At 42.3% G+C, this 21,082-nt stretch overlaps 1 protein-coding gene across 7 annotated transcripts in view; it reads right to left on the bottom strand.

Annotated features, from left to right (window-relative positions):
- TMC6 (transmembrane channel like 6) overlaps window positions 1-20,963 on the bottom strand; it is a 43,386-nt gene extending 22,423 nt beyond the window's left edge. For 3 of the 7 annotated variants that reach the window (XR_003568106.1, XM_027850175.1, XM_027850173.1), the window contains exons 1-7: window positions 20,854-20,962; window positions 9,767-9,872; window positions 9,216-9,340; window positions 8,352-8,438; window positions 7,591-7,749; window positions 5,600-5,705; window positions 5,299-5,395 (exon numbers count right to left, since the gene is read on the bottom strand). Coding sequence is in view for 6 of the 7 variants with exons in the window: in XM_027850175.1 (XP_027705976.1) it covers window positions 5,299-5,395; window positions 5,600-5,705; window positions 7,591-7,749; window positions 8,352-8,438; window positions 9,216-9,340; window positions 9,767-9,822 (630 nt within the window). In the remaining variant the exon portion in view is untranslated. Of the gene's footprint in view, window positions 1-5,298; window positions 5,396-5,599; window positions 5,706-7,590; window positions 7,750-8,351; window positions 8,439-9,215; window positions 9,341-9,766; window positions 9,873-12,822; window positions 12,899-20,853 lie in introns of those variants that run through there. The other 4 variants (XM_027850178.1, XM_027850177.1, XM_027850179.1 and 1 more) reach the window with 3 other exon arrangements.
- Between the last annotated feature and the right edge of the window lie 119 nt (window positions 20,964-21,082).

Raw genomic sequence — 21,082 nt, 5'->3', positions numbered from 1 at the left:
CAAGTCACTTACCCCCAACTGCCTCACCAAAAATGCAAAAAAAAAATATATATATATATATATGTATGTATGTGTATATATATATATATATATGTATATATGTGTGTATATATATATATGTATGTATGTATATATATTATTGTGGGCAGAAATATCTTAGGGAAAAACTCAAACCTTGAGAATCAAAAGACCAGAGTTCCAGGTGCAGCGCCACCACTGATTAACTGTTAATCTCTTAACTACTCTGGGCTTCAGTTGTCTCATTTAAAACAGAGATTCATCACTGTTCTCCCTTTCTAAAGTGCTTTAAAAAATGTACCAACTGTTCATGGGACTATTTTTGTCATAGAAAACCACCTAGAAGAGATTAGCCTGGGTGGAGTCAAGGAGTAGTGACCAAAAGGTCTGACATAATATCAATGAGAGGCTGCATTTTTGTATTTAGAATTGCTAGCATGGGAGGCAACGCCAAGATGGCAAAAGGCAGGGATTCACCTGAGCTCTCCGAATTCCCCTCCAAACAATTTAAAAATGATTCCTCAAAACAAATTCTAGAGTAGAAGAACCAACAAAAGGTCAGGATGCAACAACTTTCCAGCCCAAGACAAATTAAAAGGTCAGCAGAAAATGTCTGTCTCACCAGGGTGAGAGTGGACCACAGTCAGTCCAGGCTATGCCTGGGGAGGCAAGAGCAGGCCTTGGGGCCATGTGTATTAGCAGAGGGGGCTTCCAGAGTTCTTAGCCCACAGATGGTAAGGGGATCAGACACCTCATCAGAAAGAGACTAGAGGGGTCCCTTTGCTGACACTGGGTGCAGGACTCTTATACTGCCCTCACTCAGTTCTGGGTGACAGTCCCAGGCTGAGGAGCCCCAGCAGGAGTAGGGATGCTGGTCACAGTTCCAAGGCAGAAAAGAATACGTGTGGTTGCTCACAGACCAGAGCACAGGCTAGAAGAGCAGTGACCATACCCCTTCTTACATTCAATAAAGGGCTGTGGAAACATAGATTAAAAATTAATTGAGGGGCAGCCAGGTGATGCAGTGGATAGAGCACTGGCCCTGGAGTCAGGAGGACCTGAGTTCAAAAATCCGGCCTCAGACACATAACACTTACTAGCTGCGTGACCCTGGGCAAATGACTTAACCCCATTGCCTAGCCCCCCAAAAAAAATTTAATTGAAAACTAAATAATCTAACCCCAAAGAATGAGTAGATCAAAGAACAAATCACAGAAACAATAAATAGTGTCACTGAAGAGAACGACAACAATGAGACAACATACTAAAATTTATTGAATGCAGCCAAAGTAGTATTTAGGTGAAAATTTATATCTCTAGATGCTTACATCAATAAAACAGAGGATCAATGAATTGAGCATGTACCTAAAAGAAAAATCTAGAAATAAAAACAAATTTAAAATCCTCAATTAAACAGCAAACAGAAAAACCTGAACATCAAAGGAGAAATTAGTAAAATTGATAGTAAGAAACCCATTGAACTAATAAATAAAACCAGGAAATGGTTTTATGAAGAAAAGAATATATAGATAAATTATTGGTTAATTTGATTTTTAAAAAGGAAAACCGAATTACCCATATCAAAAATAAAAAGAGTGAATTCGCCACCAATGAAGATGAAACTAAAGCAATTATTTGGAGCTATTTTGCCCAAATACATACCAATAAATCTAAAAATCAAAGTTTATAAAAATATAAATTGCCCAGATTAACAGAAGAGGAAATAGAATACTTAAAGAACCCTATCTTACAAAAAGGAATGGAACAAGCCATCAAAAGAAAATATCTCCAGGACCAGATGGATTCACAAGAGAATTCTAACAAACACTAAAAAAAATAATTATAATACTATATAAACTATTTGGGAAAAATAGGCAAAGAAGGATTCCTTCTGTATTCCTCCTGCAACACAACATGGTGCTGATAACTATACCTGGAAGAGTAAAAACAGAGAAAGAAAACTACAGACCAATTCCCTAATGAATATTGATGCAAAAATTTAAACAAAATTCCAACAGGGAGATTACAGCAATATATCACAAAGATATATTTTGGGACAAGAACTCATTATTCGACAAAAATTACTGAGAAAACTGGAAAACAGTTTGGCAGCAACTAGGTAGAGACCAACATCTCACACTGTATACCAAGAAAAGATCAAAATGGATATATGAGTTAGACATAAAGGGTGATACTGTAAGCAAATTAGGGGAACATAGAATATTTTACCTGTCAGATCTACGGATAGGGAAGAATTTATGACCAAATGAGATAGAGAGCATTACAATATGTAAAATGGATAATTCTGATTACATTAAATTAAAAAGGTCTTGCTCAAACAAAACCAATGCAGCCAAGATTAGAAGGAAGCAGGAAATTGGGAAAATTTTACAGCAAGTTTCTCTGATAAAGGCCTCATATCTCAAATGTATAGAGAATTGAGTAAAATTTGTAAAAATATGGGTAATTCCTCAATTGATAGTCAAAGGACATGAACAGGCAGTTTTCAGAAGAAGAAATCAAAGTCATACCAAAAAAAAAAAAATCCTCTAAATCACTATTGAGCAGAGGAATGAAAATTGAAACTACTCTGTGGTACCACCTATCCAGATTAGCTAATATGACAGAAAAGAAAATGACAAATGTTGCAGAGGTTGTCAAAAAACCGGAACACTAATGTACTGTTCGTGGAGCTGTGAACTGACCCAACCATTCTGGAGAGCAACTTGGAACTATGCCCAAAAAGCTATAAAACTATGCATATTCTTTGACCCCGTAATACCCCTATCAGGTCTATATCCCAAAGAGTTAAAAAAAAAAAAAGCGGGGGGAGATATATATACAAAACAATCTTTTCTGGTGGCAAAGAATTGGAAATTGAGGGAATCCCCATCAAGTAGGGAATGGCTGAACAAGTCATGGTATATGATTGTGATGTAATTTTATTTTGCTATAAGAAATGATGAGCAGGCGGATTTCAGAAAAACCTGGAAGACTTACATGAACTGACGAAAAGTGAATTGAGCAGAACCAGGAGAACAATGTACACAGTAACAGGCGATACTATACAATGGTCAACTATAAATGACAGCTATTTTCATAAATACAATGATCCAAGACAATTCTTGAAAGATTTATGATGAAAAATGCTATCTACCCTCAGAGAAAGACTGGTGGACTCTGAAAGCAGAGAAAAGCATACTTTTTTTTTCCTTAGGGGTTTCTTTTGGGGGGAGGGGTCCTATGTTTTCTTTCATAACATGATTAATATGGAAATGTTTTGCATGAATGTATATGTATAACCTATATCAAATTGCTTGCCTTCTCAGTGAGAGAGGAAGGGAGAAAGAGATAAAACTTTTATTTTTTTCAAAATTTTAAAATTTAAATTCAAAATTTTTTTTAAATATTAAAAATTGTTTTACATGTAGAGAAAAAATAAAATATTAAATAATTTTTTAAAAAATGCTATCCACTTCCAGAGAAAGAACTGATGGCATCTTAATACCAATTGAAATACACTTTTCTTTTTAACTTTATTACTTTTGGTTTTTTAGTCTGTGTTTTCTTTTGCAACATGGCTAATATGGAAATGTTTTACATGACTGCACATGTATAATCTATATCAAATTGCTTGCCTTCTCAAAGAGGAGAAGTAGAGAGGGAGAGAATTTGGAACTCAAAATATTTAAAAAAAAAAAAACTAATGTTAGGGAAAAAAAAACCAACTCTTCACATTCTGGCCCTTTCCAGACTTCTTACATGACTGCCTTCCTAGTACTCTATAATCCAGCTACCATGGCCTACTGACCTACTTGTACTTCCTCCCACATTACACTCCCATCTCCAATCTATCTCTGTGCTTTGGAACTGACTGTTTCCCCCTACCTAGAATGTATTCCCTCCTTACCTCCACATCTTGTTTCCCTGGCTTCCTGAAAGACTCAGTTTAAATCCCATCTTCTACAGGAGACCTTTCATGTTCCCCCAAGTTGCTAATGACTTTCTCTTTCAGATTATCATTATGTACTCTGTATATATCATGTATGGACCTAGTTATTTGCATGTTGTTACTCACTTTGGAATGTGACATCTTGGAGGGCAGGAGCTGTGTTTTTGCTTTTCTTTGTAACCCTAGCACTTAGCATAGCAGCTGATTCACAGTAAACACTTAAGTAAGTGCTTTATTGGCTAATTGACAGATGTGGCTAAAAAAAAATAAATAAATTTAAAAGAACTGTTAGCGCTTAGATCCCAAGAATCATTTCAATTCCATGCAATAAACACTTATTATCAATTGGTGAGAAGTTCAATAAAAATAGTAGCTCACAAATATATAGTCCTTTAAGGTTTATAATGTAGCCTTCCCCACAACAAGCAAGTAATACTGATAAATATTCTATTTTCACTTCACAGATGAGAAAACTGAGGCTCAGAGAACTTAAGTAATTTCTCCAAGGTTATATATACCTAATAGTCAAACCCGGGTCTTCTGATCGGTTTTTCTTTTTCTTTCTTTCTTTTTTTTTTTTTTTGAAAAATAACATGCTTCAGCCTGTATGCAGACAATATTAGTTCTTTCTCTGGAAATAGGTGGCATGCTTCATCATTAGTATTTTGGGATTGTCTTAGATCATTATATTGCTGAGAATAGTGAAGTCATTCAGTTGACCATTGTATAGTACTGCTGCTACAGTGTACAATGTTCTCCTGGCTTTGCTCACTTCACTTTGCATCAGTTCATGTAAGTCTTCCCAGGTTTTTCTGAAATTCGCCTGCTCATTATTTCTTATAGCACAATAATATTCCAACAGAATCATATACCACAGCTTGGTTAGCCATTCCTCAATTGATGGGCATCCCTTTAATTTCTAAGTCTTAGCCACCACAAAAAGAGCTGTTAAATATATTTTTGTACAAATAGGTCTTTTTTTCAATGTCTTTGGGATATAGACCTAGGAGTGGTAATCCTGGATTAAAGGGTATACACAGTTTTATAGTCCTTTGGGCACAGTTCCAAATTTCTCCCCAGAAGAATTGGATCATTTTACAACTCCACCAACAGCACATTAGTGTTCCAGTTTTCCACATCCCCTCCAACATGAATCATTTTCCTTTTTTTGTCATATTAGCCATTCTGATTGTTTTTTCCATTGGTTCTTCCTCACCTTTGTGTTCCCCCTCAAAGGCAAGGGGAAAAAGGTGACTGTAACATGGAGCGGGCACAAAATTAGAAAGATGGGGGAAGGAGAAGAAGACAACACATAGATCAGTACTTACTATAATACAATGATACTTGAGGCGACTACAACAGTACAGCTGGGTCTGGCTGCCCTGGTGGTGCCTCTGCCTTCCTCTATGGATACAGCTGTCCTGTCTTAAAAGCAGGAGAAGGCCATCAGTACTTCCAAGATGGTGAGGGGGTAGAGATGGTAGCATTTCCTTCCAGTTGGGTAGCCCCCAGCCCTGCTCAGTGAATCACTCTCAGATACCTGGGAGTTCTCTACTCCTGGGTGACTGGGGAAGGAGGAGGTTAAACGAAGAACTTGGGTCAATGTCGGGACCAGGGGGGCATACTAACCGGAGGCAGCGTTTCTCAGTCAGGCTCAGGGGCATGTCCCGCAGCATGTGGTTCCTCTGAGTTATTGTCAGGCCCTGCAGTTCCTTCACCAACAAGCTCCGCTTCTCTGTTAAGGAGCAAGGCATTGAGAATGGAACTAAGCTCAGCAAACTTGAGCAGTTAGTCACATCTCTTACCTTCTTCCAGATGGAAGAGCATATGGACCCTTATTTCCTAAACATATCTCATTGATCTGGAGCAAAAATGAGGGAAACTTCTGGGCTGAACCTAACCTACACCTAATATAGCCTAAGAATCCTCTTTCTAAAGAGAAGCTGGACACGACAAGACAGAAGTTTGTAGATTAAAATGCAACAAGAGGACAATCTTTTAGGCCATTTAATAGTAAAACGCGAACTGTCCAGGTCCTTCAACAAGGCATGTTGAGAAGCCCAGAAAAGGGTCTGAAGTGAAGGGGATAAATTCAAATTTCAAAAGGGGACGGGTCCTCCAAAAGGGCTAAGTAAAGTACTGATTTAGGGAAACAATTCAAATCAATGGACTATTGCAATGGCCTTCTAATTTTTCTCCCCGACTCATTTCTCTCCACTCCAAACTATCCTCTACAGTCACCAAAGTGATATTTGTAAACTATAGGTCTGACCCTCCTCCACAACTCAATAAGCTACAGTGGTTTACTATATCCTCCAGAATCAAATACAAAGTCCTTTGCTTTGCATTGAAAGCTCTTTGCATCTTGGCCCCTTCCTATCTTTCTGGTCTTTTTATATTCCGCTGTTCTCCATTCTTTCTATAATCCAACTTTGTTGTTGTTCAGTTGTTTTAGTCATGTCAGACTCTTTGTGTCCCCAGTTGGGGTTTTCTTGGCAAAGATCCTGGAGTGGTTTGTCATTTCCTCTCCAGTTTATTTTACAGATGAGGAAACTGAGGCAAACAGGGTGAAGTGACTCACCCAGGGTCACACAGCTAGTAAGTGTCTGAGGCCAGATTTGAACTCAGGAAGATGAGTGTTCCTGACTTCAGGCCCAGCACTCTATCTGCTGATAATCCAACTTCACTGGGCTAATTACTGTTTCTCACACAAGACATCTGGAATCTGTGGCCTTGCTAACGCCATGCTCCTTCCTTGCATCACCCTCCTTGATTGGCTGGCTCCCTTCTCTACTCAGCCCCACAGCCACTTCCTTTAAGAGGCCTTTCTCAGTTGCCTCAGCTATCCCCTCTAAGGTTACTTGTAGCCACTCTGTATGTAGGCAGCTAGGTGGTACAGGGTATAGAGCACTGGGCCTGGGATCAGGAAGACCTAAGTTCAAATCCAGTCTCACCTACTTACTATCTGTGTAACCCTGGGCAAGTCACTTAACCCTGTTTGCCTCAGTTTCTGCAACTGCCAAATGAGCTGGAGAAGGAAATGCAAACCTTCCCAGTATCTCTGCCAAGAAAACCCCATGAGAGGGCTGAAAAACAACAAATAACAATCAATGTATATATGTGGTCTCTAAATTAGAATGAAAGTTTCTTGAGGGCAGGGATTGTTTTTGCTTTTATTTTATATCTTAGTACAGTCTTAAGTACTTGACTGATTTTTAAAAAAGAAAAAATCCTTCGCCTTCAAGGAGCTTACATACTGTATCCAGGAAGGCATAGGCTTTCACTTTTCTTAAGCGAGCCCCAGAGCCTAGAATAAGGAAGGCATTTAATACTGATTGATTAATTCCACTGCGGATAACAAATGGTGAAGGTACATCCCTACTCTCTTCTAAAACAAAAAACTTAGAGGATTGTTCAAAAAAAAAAAAAAAGAACAAAATCCAGAAGGGAGGAATTGAGGGAATGTTTGCCAGAAGGACCCAAGGGCAAAGGGTAGAAAGAGGTGGGTGAAGGAGAAACAGCATTTCTAGGGGGCAGAGCCCATGAAGATGTGATAAGATCATCTTAGCTGGTGGCTACTGCAGTAACAAATAGGGGAGCATTGCTCCCGCCACACTCACCTTCTTCTTCCCTGGGGTTCAAGTCCAACTCCAAGTCATACTGCCGAATACTGGGTCGAGCGGACCGTGACATGTCCCTCAGCAAGGGTCGGCTATTTTTCCGCCTCAATCTGACTGTTTGATTGTAATACTGAGAGATAATGGCCCCCCTGCTTCTGCCTGTGGGGTTGAGGAGGAGTTGAAATTATGAAGGGAGAAGGTATTTGAACTTGGGAAAATTCAGGGGTGAAATAGGTTAACCATGCATCTTCTGTTTCCTCCTCTTTTCTTCTTCCTCATACCCAATTCCCTATATGGCCTCTTACTCTCTCTCTAGAACTGATGATCTGGAAGTTGCCCTGAGGTTAAGAAAATGGGGGTGGGATGTTCACAGTGCCATGACTGTCTCTCTATCCTTTAAAGGTTGGCTAGGGCCCCTTCCCAGGGTCCCAAGAATAGAGAGAGCAACTAGGAGGCCCAAGTCTCTGAATGAGACTCAACAGGAAAACCTCTTTCCCAAGAGAACTCAAGGCACCATTGGCATCCAAAAAGCCTTCTATTTTTACTCTTGTAACTGAATCTTTTTTAGAAACCAAGAAAGCCTTTATCAAGATGCCTGGGCAGGGGCAGAAAGATAGAAACTTTGAATACCTACAAACCCCAACTCCCATAGCACTGGGTGAGAGGAACACATCTCAGAGCCAGGTGAAATATCTAGAAGGGAACAAGGATAGCGCAGGCAAAAAGGGAACAGGTTTGAGGAAGAGATTTCCCTCACTCACCGATGGTTCGGCTGGGCATATTGGCCAGGATCTGAAGTGTGGCTGAGCAGTACTCCTGAGGGCCCCTGAGGGACTGGGAACCTCCACCTAGAAAAGAATCCCAGAATTTGAGAAATAGAAGGGACTTCAACAACCCAGAGAAAATTGATAAACACCCATAGGAATCAAACAGCTGTTCTCTTTCCTCTAAGTAACCCAAAAGCCCTGGTGGTAGATAATGAGGGGAAGTGAACTAAGTACTAGATTTAGAGTCAGGGAAGACCTGGGTTCAGATTCAGCCCCTGACACTAACTGTATGACCTTAGGCAAATCACTTCATCCGTCTGGCGCTCAATTTTCTCATCTACAAAATGAAGGGGTTGTTGGGGCAGCTAGGTGGCGCAGTGGAGTCAGGAGGACCTGAGTTCAAATCCAACCCCAGACACATGATACTCACTAGCTGTGTTACCCTGGGAGAGTCACTTAACCCCAGTTGCTCACCAAAAAAAAAAAGAGAGAGAGAGAGTTTGAATTAGGTGATAAGAGTAGGGAACAAATATTTATACAGTACCTGCTATATGCCAGGCCCTACTCTAAGTGCTTTACTTGGCATCTCATTTGATTTATACAACAACCCTGTGAGGTTGGTGCTGTTATTATTCCTATTTTACAGTTGAGGAAACTAAGACAACCAGAGGTTGAGTGACTTGTCCAGGGTCATACTTCCAATAAGTGTCTGAGGCCAGATTTAAACTCAGGGCTTCCTAATTCCAGGTCCAGCGCTCTATCCACTTCACCACCTAGCTGCCTAAACAGTTGGAGCTGATCTCAGACACATCTACTAGTGAAAGGAACTCGCACCTCCTCTCTGGATAAACTACTTACCTTTGTCCCTGGGAGGCCACTCCTGGAGTTCCAGAGCTTCAGCTTCAACCCGCTGACTCTGTTCCTGGATGAGCTGATGGAAGGAGTCATGTACAATGCTCTCATCATATGGGCTGAGGTCCGGGCTGTTGGGGAATAGAAAGGCTAGGGTTCTGTGGTCCAGACAGCTTTCTTTCCCCTTTGCCTGCTCCTCAAGAAAAGAGTGGAGCCAGTATCTCAGAAGCCCTCTCAGACAGGCCTTATCAAAATCTGTCAGAGGTCCCTGCGGGAAGATTCCCCTCCCCACACACATGAACATCCTCCATCAGCCTCTATAGTTTTTAAGCATTTTTCTTCCTAGAAACCTTTGAGGTGGGGATGGAGGACATTAAACTGATGGGATCCATTTCACAGATGAATACACAAACACAGAGGAGTTCAAAGATCTGCTCACAAATTCACATGACTGGTATGTATCAGAGCCAGGACTGGAACCCAGATCTCCAGTGCCACATCCACACTGCCACATTGGCAATGTGAAAGTTCTGTCCCTAATGCAGCAGGCAGCTTACCTAGGGCTTTCCCTGCCTTCAGGAATGGGAAGGATGAAAGAAGAGGACCGGGCCATTTCAGGTGCTTCCCAGTGCTGCTCAGGCAGTTATCACAACTGTCTCCCACCTAGAGAGAAATGGAAAATTTGGTCATATGACATTTAGATCTAAGTGGCCCTGCTCTCTGGGGACACTATGTAGTACTAGGGAAGGCACTCCCCTTTTCCAGGCCCCAGTCGGTGCCAATCAACGCTCTAGGCAACATTGCCCCTCCTTTCCCTCCTGACCACGCCAGGGCTGTGCCAGCTGAGCACACAATGACTGAGTTTCCTCAAAGTCCAGCACAGAACTAACTTAGGAATAATGCTATTCTAATCATATTGCTTGGCTTCTCAGTGAGTGGCAGAAGGGCGAGAGGGAGAGAGAGAATTTCAAACTCAAAAAAAAAAATTTGAGTGCTAAAAATAAATAATAAAATTTTTAAGAAAAATGGGGAAAAAATAATGATATTCTTTTTTCTACCAGCTGAGGGAAGGGGGACTGACTTTCTACTGACTGAGGGAGAGGGGAGGAAGGGAGTAGGGAGGGAGGTTCAGTCTTCTTTAGGCAGGGTCCCCATCTGTTTCCTGGATGTTGTTGGGCTCAGGAAGTCAAGGGTGGAGTGTTTAGTAACCTCAAGTTACCTCCTTATCAACAGTTCCGGCCCCTGTTTCAAATCATCCAGAGATCTGGGACAAGAGTTTTATGGAGATAATAAAGGCCAAGGAATGCACAGAGATTGCTCAGAACAGCCAGCTAATAGCAGCCAGGTACGCCCACAGCTGCACACACCATCCCTGATGCTGGGACAAGTAGCCTGCCCATAACCCAGTGCGCTTCCTCCTTTACAGGAAACCTGTCTAGGGCCTAATAACCACCTTACTTCAAATCTGTAAGAACAAGCACTGGGGACATGGTGACCAGTGTATGGAAGCCTCTAGGTAAAGGAGAGTACAGAGGTAATTGAGTCCCCATTGGCTTCCCAGCCCCCTCCCCAGTCCTTCCTGGGATGCCTCTGGGAAGTTGAGCCTAGGGGTAGGAAGGGTTCCAGCCTTAGTGACCAGAGTTAAGGCCCTTTTCCAAATTAATCAGCTCCACCTCACTTCTACAGCAAATATCATCGTGTTCTCACTCAGGTCAGTCCAGAATAAGAGGATCTCTACTGGCTCATAGATCAGCCCTCCCCTGCCTCTACCCCAGGAGAGCAGCAGGGATGGGGACTTAGCCGGAACAATCTGCCTTTGTCTGCTCTGCTCCCCTCCCTGCAGCGGGCAGAATTCGAATGAGAATGGCTTTATTTTCATGTCCCAGACCGAGGGGAGGAGGAAAGTGGGCAGGAGAAAGCAAGACCAGAAGGCCGTCGACCCACAGCTCCGGTTCCTGCCCGGAGGACTTTTATCTTGGGGCCTCTGCCTGGGTGCCTGAGGAAAGTTGAGTCATGAAGTGAGTTGAGACATCCTCCTCTGAATCCTTCCAGCCCTTTTTATAAAGCCTGATCTCGAATGGGGGGAGCCATGGGGAAGATAATGAATAGGAAAGGAGTTCAGTTCATTGGAGAACAGGGACCCAGACAAGACAACACTTGATCAAAAAAAGGCCTTGGGAGTCCTTCAGCCCAGCCCCACTAAAGACTGGAAGGAGTGAGGCTTCTTTCCTCAACTCACTGCCCTTCCAGCCCCACCCAACAACAAGCTCAGACTCCCCAGTGGATTGACCCAGCTCTTCCACTTCTGAGAACCCAAGGGGCCCTGCTCAGTCAGGGCTCCATCTTTTTCTTTTCCAGGATGGGAAATGGGCAGGGAGACAGAAGCCCTACCCTTAACCTTGCCTCAGACCTGGCACTAAGCCAGGCCCCTGGAACTGAGCTAGGAAACACCATGAGCAGCTAGACACCTCAGCCCCAGCTGTTCCCTCATGGCACTCCTACTGCACTCTGCCTCCCCGTTTCATGCTCTTAAGAGGGCGAGTCCAGTCCTACTTAGCGAATATATCATTTCTGGGGCCTCAGCCAAGTTAAGTAGGAGAGGGGTGGGAGAAAGGAAGGGATGTTTACAGGAATTCCGATCTCTAAACCAGCCTCTAGCCACTTCTGCCATACCCCCTCCCCACCGGGCCTCCCCCCACCCCCCATGAAAGGTCAAGCATCACCCCAGCAACTGGACGACACTCCCCACCCCCAACCATTAACATACAAACCTCCACCCTCCTTCAGCTGCCCACAGCTGCCTCTAACCTGACTCTGCAGCCCCAGTTGCTGCTTCTTCATCCATCCCCTCCTCCAGATCTCTCCTGCTCCGAAGAAATACAGTAGCTTATTTTGAGCTAAAATCACCTATTGTAAACCTTTCACTTCACAGATGAGGAAACAGAGACTCAGAGTAGTAACAAGATAACCCAACAAGTAAGCTGGCAGAGCCAAGGATTCTGACCTCAAGTCCAGTGATCTCTCCCCTACACCTCGAAGCTTCCTTCCGCAAGATCTCTCCTTTCTTTTCTCCTCTGACCCTGGCCAGACTCAAATTCCACTAGGTCTTTCCTTTAATTCTTCTGTTTCTATTTTTTGCCCTCCCCAGCTTTGGAGCTTGGGTCAAGGAGCAGCCGGCATTTGAAAGAGTGTCCTCTGCCAATACCTCTCAGAGGTCAGAGAGCCCCTAAAGGGCTCCCACATGTGCCTGGGTTATGGAGAGAGTGCACACAGGACAATCCTATGGAGGAGAGAAAAACCTACCCCAAAGTCCTAAGGAATTTCACTCAGCTCCAGCTGGGAGGGAATGCTGGAAGGGGTGGGAGTAACCTAGAAAGAATCCCTGAGCCCCAGGCAAATAGAATTACCATTTGGCGGCTGGGCTAGTGAAAGCTAAGTCAAGTGTGATAGGCAGCTCAGCTTCAAGACTGAAACAACAAAAGGGGGCCCCAGCTTAGCAGCTCCAACCAACAAGTCCCTAAACTTAACTCTGGGGTCAGCTGCTCTCCCTTCCAGTTCTCAGCTCTTCTATTCCCTTTTAAGACCGAGATCTTAATGATTGGAAAGCACTCACCTGCATATGAAAGGGAAAAAGGTAAAACTCCTCTCCGTCTAAGTTCATCTGGGATCTGCCTCTCTGGGAACTGCCTCACCTGTTCACACGTAACCCTGCTCCCAGAGGCTGCTGGGAGTTGTAGTCTTCATCAGTCACCTAGTTCATAGGAACCTAAAATTTAATCCACTCAATACATGGAAAGGAGATCCTTCTATCACATCCTCAATAAATGGCCATCCAACCTTCACCAAAAGACCTCCAGTTATGGGGAACTCATTAGAAGAACATGGCGTAGCAGAAAAATGCTAAAGTTAGAATCAGAAATCCTGGGTTAAAATCCAGACCCTGTCACTTAGAGATTTATGGTAAAGTACTTCCAATCCAAAAGCATTGAATTTACATAATCAAAATCTTGAGGAATAGGGATACAAAGACATCGAAAAGTCCCTACTCTCAATGGCCCAGACTGTTTTATTCTTGTCTTTGTATTTCTAGTGCTTGGTGCATAGCAGATATTTGATAAATGTTGATTGATTCTCATGGGAGGTCATAGAGAGTTCCTCAAGGTTTTTGAACAAGGGAGTAGCATGGTCTGATATGAGGATGATTGTGTTGGCAGCAGTGTGGACCTAGTCTATGGTGATGACAGTTTGAATTAAAGAATATAGACATACAAACCCAGGTGACTGGAAGGAGGTTGGTTCCCTTAACCTATCTCCTTCCTGAACCTCGCTACTCTCTTCAGTAAAATGAGAGGAGTGGACCAGTCTCCCATGACCACGTACATATGCTTACGTTGTTTTCCCCCACACACCTTGCCCATTAAAATGCAAACTTGTCATTGGTCCCATTACATAAGCATATATGAAATAAACACCAAGTAATTAAAGGGAAGGGACATTAGCAGCTAAGGGGATCAAGAAAGGCCTCAGTCAGTGAGAGTTTACAAAGGATGAGGTGCCAACTTTCCAGCTCTAGCAGAGGGCCACAATTTGGTAAAACTGCCAGTGCTACAGAGCCCTCTCTTGATAAATTCTGGAATAGACAATGGGCTGGCTGTTCCTCACCAGTCCTGGCTGGGCCCTGTACTGATCTTGGCCGTGCCAGGTCTATGCCGGAGGATTCTTGAGCCTGTATCAGTCTCAGCGAACCAACCTAGCACAGTCCGTCCAAGGCCCTAGTGATCACAGCCCCAGTCTGTAATCCTGAGCTCTCTGGTAGCCCCAGTCCATGGTCAAGTCTGTGCTCAATTCCCTCTGAAGCACCCTGCCCTGCCCTCACTTCTACTTTCAATATATAATGCTGCTAAATTCTTCCTTGCTAGTTTATAGGATGTTAGGATTTAGAGCCTGAAGGTATCATATATCTTCTAAATAAAGGAACTGAAACCCAGAGAGATTCTAGTGATGTGCTCAAGGTCAACTTCCCTGAATCCTCTTTTTTTCCCTCTTTTCCAGCACGTCTAAAGTCCCATGGCTTTAGGATGAGGAAAATTAGGTGTCATAGAAAAGAATAAATTCATGGACTCTGAGAGTAGAAAGTGAACCCGGAGGTCATCTAGTCTAACTAATACCTGAGCAGGGCAGCTAGGTGGTACAGTAGTGGATATAGCACTGGGCCTGGAGTCAGTAAGACCTGAGTTCAAATCCAGCCTCAGACACTTACTAGCTGTGTGACCTTGGGCAAGTCATTTAACCCATTTTGCCTCAGTTCCCCATCTGTAAAATGAGCTGGAGGAGGAAATGACAAACCACACCAGTTATCTTTGCCAAAAAAAAAACCCAAATGGGGTCACAAAGAGACTGAAATGACTGAACAACATTACCTGAGCAGGAACTAGTCTGTGACATCCCTAACAAAAAGGTCATCCAGCCCACACTTGAAGACTCCTGAAGATGCCACCCTGAACAGATACGTGACTATCAGCCTGCCTGTGTCTACAGGTCTAATCCCAAATCTGCCACTGATTAACTCACTATGTGATTCTTGACAAGAGACTTGTTTCCTCATTTTTTTTAATGGGGATAATAAGGCCAACCCCTCACCAACCTCCCATGGTTGTGACAACCTTCTCTGTCAAATACTATTATAAAGCATGTGGCCACATTATGGATTTGGTCATATACCATAGTATAGCAAACCAGGTTCCTCATTTGCATAAGTAGAAAACCTATCTTTCTAATTGGATGGCCTATGGTAAAGGTGTTTTCCTTGCATCTATAGATAGATGGCACAGTTGACCTGGACCTGGAGTCAGGAAGCCCTGAGTTCAAATCCTGCCTCAGACACTTATTAGCTGTGCAAACATGAACAAGTTACTTAAGCTTCTGACTACTTCAGTTTTCTCATCTGTAAAATGAAGATAATAATGGCACCTGCCTGCTGTTGTGAGGATGTTTGAAAAGCACTTATCATAGTGTCTATCTAATTCATACAAAACTCTTAATAAATGCTTATTATCTGTCTACTTATCTATTCCTCCCAAACATCAGGATTATAAAAGGGGTTGTAGCTGTTGTTCCTCTTGGCCCCAGAGAGCAGAACTAGGAACAGTGAATGGGTAGAAGTTTGTTGTTGTTGTTCAATTGTTTTAGTTGTGCCCAACTCTTCATGACCCCATTTGGGGTTTTCTTGGCAAAAATACTGGATTGGCTTGCCTTTTACTTCTCCAGCTTATTTTATAGATGAGGAAACTGAGGCAACAAAGTGAAATGCCTTGCCCAGAGTCACATAGCTAGTAAGTGTCTGAGGCTAGATTTGAACTCAGGGAAATGAGTCCTCCTGACTCCAAGTCCAGTATGCCACTCAGCTGCCCCAGGTTGAAGTTACAAAGAGCAAATTTAACCTTGCTATCAGGAAACTCTTCCTAACAAAAGTATCCAAACCTGGAATGGGGTACCTCTCAGAAGGTAATGGGATCCCCCTCCCTGGAGGTCTTCAAGCAAAAAGACAGATGATCTCCTTTCAGGTAGAGTATATAGGGAAATTCTTGTTCACTCTGACTTAATGTAGATGACCTCTGAAGTCCCTTCCAACTGTGAGTCTCTAAGTTCGTGAAGTGTTTATTGAGCAATTATTCCATGCCCAGCACTATACTGGGTATAACAGAAATGCAAAAGAAAAAATTTAATTTAATTTTTAAAAAGTATGACAATATCCCTATGTCCTCAAGGAGCTTATCTTTGCTGAAGAGGCAAACTCTAAATTTGGCCTTTCTTTTAAGCATGTCATCCAACAGGAAGCAGTGCTGTGATCTACTGAAGATGGATTTGGACTCAGAAGACCTAGATTCAACAACTTACTACCTATGTGATCTTGGGCAAACAATCTAAGCTCTTTCAATTCAATTTACCAATGCTTATTGAATGTGCAGGGCACCTTACTAGGAGCTGAGGACAAAAATTGTTTAAATGAGCTACACTCAAGCAATTTATATTCTACTGGGCATGGAGGGGGTTGGATCATGTATAAGAAGTACACAGTAAGCATGAAGACAAGATAGGGTGTGATGGAAGTAAAAGAGAGATCAATCCATCAATCAATCAATATTTATTAAGCACCTACCACGTACTAAGTGTGCTAAGAGCTAGCGATAAAAAAAAAAAAAAGACAAAAAACAGTCCCTGTCCTCAAGGAGCTTACTATCTATCAGGGAGACATCATACAAATAAAGCAAGCTATATACAAGATATTTAGAAAAATAATTAACAGAGGGAAAGCACTAGAATTAAGAGGGGTTGAGGAAGGCTTCCTGTAGAAGGTGAGATTTTAGTTGGGACTTAAAGGAAGCCAGGGAGGTCAGTAGTTGGAGCAGAAGAGGAAGAGCATCCAAGGCATGGGAGAAAGTCAAAGAAAATGACTGGACAAAGTGCTTTAAGAAAATCTGAGGAAGAGAATGCTTTCATGGGGTGGGAGTGGGAAAGGAATCAGGGAAGGCTGCATAAAAGTGGCACCTTAACTGAGCCTTGAAAGAAGAGAAGGATTCTGAAAGGTGATGATGAAGAAGGAGGGCCTTTCAGGAACTGGAGGTGGCCTGCATGAATGCAGGTAGGTGAGACACAGTATGCTGAGTATGGACTTCAGTGTAAAATGAGGAGGTAGGATTACATGATCATTAAAATCCCCTTTGTAGCAAGATGGCCTAGAGTCAGGAGGACTTGAGTTCAAATTCAACCTGACACTTACTAGCTGTGTGACCCTGGGCAAGTCACTTAACCCTGTTTGCTTCAGTTTCTCATTTGTAAAATGAGCTGGAGAAGGAAATGACAAACTACTCGTGCATCCTTGCCAAGAAAGCCCTAAATGGGGTCACGAAGAGTCAGACACAACTGAAAAACTGAACAAAAATCCCTTTCAACATTAACTCTGATTACCATAAAGACCATACACAAATCAATGAGAAAACGTGCCTATTGTTCATCCTTCCTTCTAAAGAGGACCGAAGGACCAATCATGAGGGTGATATGTTGACTTGTGAGTGTACTGGATTTAAGTGAGGCAGAGCTGCACAAAGTGGTCAGCCTCACTCCCTCCTCCAGAGTCATCAAAGTTCAGTGGCAAGACAGAAGTCAAGATAATTGTTGATGGCTTGGATGCAGTGTGTGACCTTGGCCTTTCTAAATTAAGTTCTTTCCCAATTCCAAAAGACTCATGATGGAAAATGCTATCCACATCCAGAGAAAGAACTACGGAGTCTGAATGTAGATCAAAGCATACTATTTTCACTTTTCTTTAATTTTTTGTGGCTTTTCCTTTTTGTTCTGTTAATTCTTTCACAACATGACGAATGTGGAAATATGTTTATAAGATTGCTTGCCATTTTGGGGAGTGGAGATGGGAGGAATGGAGGTGGAAAAAATTTGAAATTCAAAATCTTATAAAGAATGAATGTTGAGGCAGCTAGGTCGCTCAGTGGATAGAGCACTGGCCCTGGAGTCAGGAGGACCTGAGTTCAAATTCAGCCTCAGACACTTAACACTTACTAGCTGTGTGACCTTGGGCAAGTTACTTAACCCCATTGCCTAGCCAAAAAAAAAAGAATGAATGTTAAAAACTATCTTTACTTGTAATTAGAAAAAATAAAATGATATTTACCAACAATAATAAATTAAGTTCTTTTCCAGGTCTCAGTTTGTCTGAGGCAACATCCATTCAATGACTAAGAGCTAGGTAATAATTGAGACAATAGAGGCAGTTAGGTGGCACAGTGGCTAGAGTCCTGAAGTCAGGAAGACCTGAGTTCAAATCTGGCCTCAGACACTTGACACTAGCTGTGTGACCTTGGGCAAGTCACTTAACCCCATCGCCTAGCCAAAAAAAAAAAGAATTGAGACAATAGACGTCCTAATTTACCACCACAAAAATATCAATCTGGGAGGGAAAGACCCTCAAAGTTTCTGGTCAGAACAGAAAACAATTGCAATTTACATTCATTCTATTAGGAGCTAAACCATGGTAATAAGCACGTCATGAGTCCAGATGAGGGAGAGATCAGTACATTCTGCAATCTTCATGGAGGAAAAGCAACATGAGCTAGACCTCAGAGATGGGTATAATTTCAATGAATGGAAAGTGATGGGAAGATGGTGCCTGACAAGTAGGATAGCACAAAAGCAAATAAATCAGAAATAAGCCTGGCATATAGTAGGACATTAAGCAGCTCAACATTCTTCATCCCATTTTATAGATGAAAGAACTGAGTCATATAGTGAGGAAGCAACTTATCCACGCTGACAGCATCTTAATTTAGAACCCATTTCTCTCCATTTCAGGACCATTAGTTTGCATCAGCCCAATAATAAAACAGGCACAAAACACAGCATGCAGCCCTAGAGCAGCCTTCCCTTTAAAACTTCCAGGTTTCTTTGCATCTTTTATAGGAAGTCCCATAGTATAGGATCACAACCACAAAACGGTTATGATAGTCCTTAGAATGTAAGCTCTTTGAGGGAAGGGACTTTTTAATTATTGTCATGGGATCCCAGCACTAGCACTTTGTTTTTCATAAAACAGACGCTTAATAAAAACAATTGAATTAAATGGAGGAGTGGGAAATAAAGTTGGCTAGGTAGGGTGGGCAGCTAAGTGGAACAATAGATAGAGTGATGGGCCTGGAGTCAGGAAGACTCATCTCCCTGAATTCAAATCTGGCTTCAGTCACTTACTAGCCATGTGACCCTGGGCAAGTCACTTCACCCTGTTTGCCTCAGTTTCCTCACCTGTAAAATGAGCTGGAGAAGGAAATGGCAAACCACTCCAGTATCTTTGCCAAGAAGACCCCAAATGGGGTCACCAAGAATCTGACACTCTACAACAATAACAACAACAACAAGACTTAGACAGTTGTGGAGTCATTGACAATTACTGAACAGGTTAGGGGAATGATAAAAGCAATGAAAGATCTTTTAGCATCCTACTATGTATAAGAGAGATTGGAATGGAGAAAATAGTAGAGACAGGGAGACTTGCTAAGAGGTCAACTGTAATCAGCAGTAACAGGAGAGCAAGGCATGAGGACATGATGACTTAAACAAGGGTTGTAGCAGCAAGAATGGAAAGGAAGGACCACATCTGTGAGAGACACTTCTTGGGAAGAAAGAACTAGAAAGAGACAGAGCAAAGGGATGAAGGAGAGAAAGTGTCCAAGATGCCCTTGTTTTCTGGCCTGGGGACTGGAAGAATGATGGCACCAATGACAGAAATGGAAGATGATTGAAAAGCATTGTCAGAATATTTTTAAGAAGTAGAAAAGTACTGGGCATTGTTGTCATAAACATTTTCCAGGTGCCTCAGTGGTTAGTGGCTGCTGATAAGGATTATAGTTCTTACTCATCCCTCTCAGTTGGAAACTGTTGGGGAAAAAAATTGTTTCCAATTGTTCTCTAGAGCAAAGGTTCCCAACCTGGGGTCCATGAACTTGCATGTATGTATACACACATATACACACACATACACATATATGTGTGTGCAAGTATATATACACATACATATACACATACACAGATAATTATATTTCAATATAATTGGTTTCCTTCATAATTCTATTTATTTTATCTTGTTGCATTTAAAAACATTATTCTGAGAAGGGGTCCATAGGATTCACCAGCCTGACACAAAAAAAAGGTTAAAAATACCAGTCTACTCTAGAGCACTCTCAGAGATCAAAGCTCCCTTCCCACCCTGAGTCCCGAGGGCAAGAGCTGGCGGCAGACTAGAGCCTAGAGCACACATTGCATGTTCAGTATGGGCCTCAGTTTCTTCATCTGTAAAATGAGGAGGTAGGATTAGATGATTGTTAAAGTCCCTTTTAACACTAAATTGCATTATCATAAGACCATACACAAATCAATGAGAAAACAATGAGAAGAGTTAATAGCTGTCACAGACTTCTAAAGGTTGGTAGATTTGTTGCCATGCCTGGAGAGGCTACAAACTGCAGTGTGGGAGCTGAAGACCCCAATCACAGACCCAATTCGGCGAAACTCAATCCCTATCAGCAGAAAAAAAAAAAAAAAGGATCTGAGACCCTGTAAGCACTAGAATAAAGACAGTTAGTGGAATGTGTTTCTTTAAAACACACCTATGTCTTTCCCCTCAATATCCCTTCAACAATGACCTCAGAAATTGTTGAGAGGTAGCAAGTAGTGGAAATAAAAGTGGATTTTGAATCATAAGGTTTTGGTTCAAACCGTAGCTCTATTATTCACTATGTGTATCATCTTGAAATAATCAGTTCATATCTCCATAAACTTGGGAAAAAATATCCATCTTTATTTTCACTAACTTTTGGCTTCCTTTGTAAGTCTATCTATTTTACGCATTTTAAAACGTTATTCTGAGAAGGGGTCCACCAGTCTGCCAACGAGGACCATGTGACACACAGAAGGTTAAGAACCCCTGGACTACGTGATCCTTAAGGCTCCTTCCAGCTTTAAGCCTATGAAAATTAACCTTTCTTTCTCCTTTACACAACCCAGCCCTAGGCTGCATAGCCCTGCCATGCAACCTCTCTTGCCCCCGACAGTCCTACTCCTTTTCCCTGCTACTCACCTTACCCGTTCCTCCACTGAATCTTTTAAGGCAAAACGCTTTTTATTCACTTAACTTTGTCAGAGGAAATGAATTACAGCTTTCCCCTCCTCTCTAGTTTCTGTTCAGTCTCTATGTCTGGGTTTAGCTACAGAGGAAACTAGAGGGGGAGGGCAGGGGGACTGTGGAAAGAGACAAAGCTGGGGCCCAGGGGCAAGTTGTTCCTGTCACGTGATGCTCCCCTGTCCCC

The sequence above is a fragment of the Vombatus ursinus genome, unplaced genomic scaffold (assembly GCF_900497805.2).
Source record: "Vombatus ursinus unplaced genomic scaffold, bare-nosed wombat genome assembly UNPS02008996.1, whole genome shotgun sequence".
In the NCBI taxonomy this organism is placed as follows: Eukaryota; Metazoa; Chordata; class Mammalia; order Diprotodontia; family Vombatidae; genus Vombatus; species Vombatus ursinus.
The sequence above is the reverse complement of the archived record's forward strand: the minus strand, read 5'-3'. Positions and strand labels throughout refer to the sequence as shown.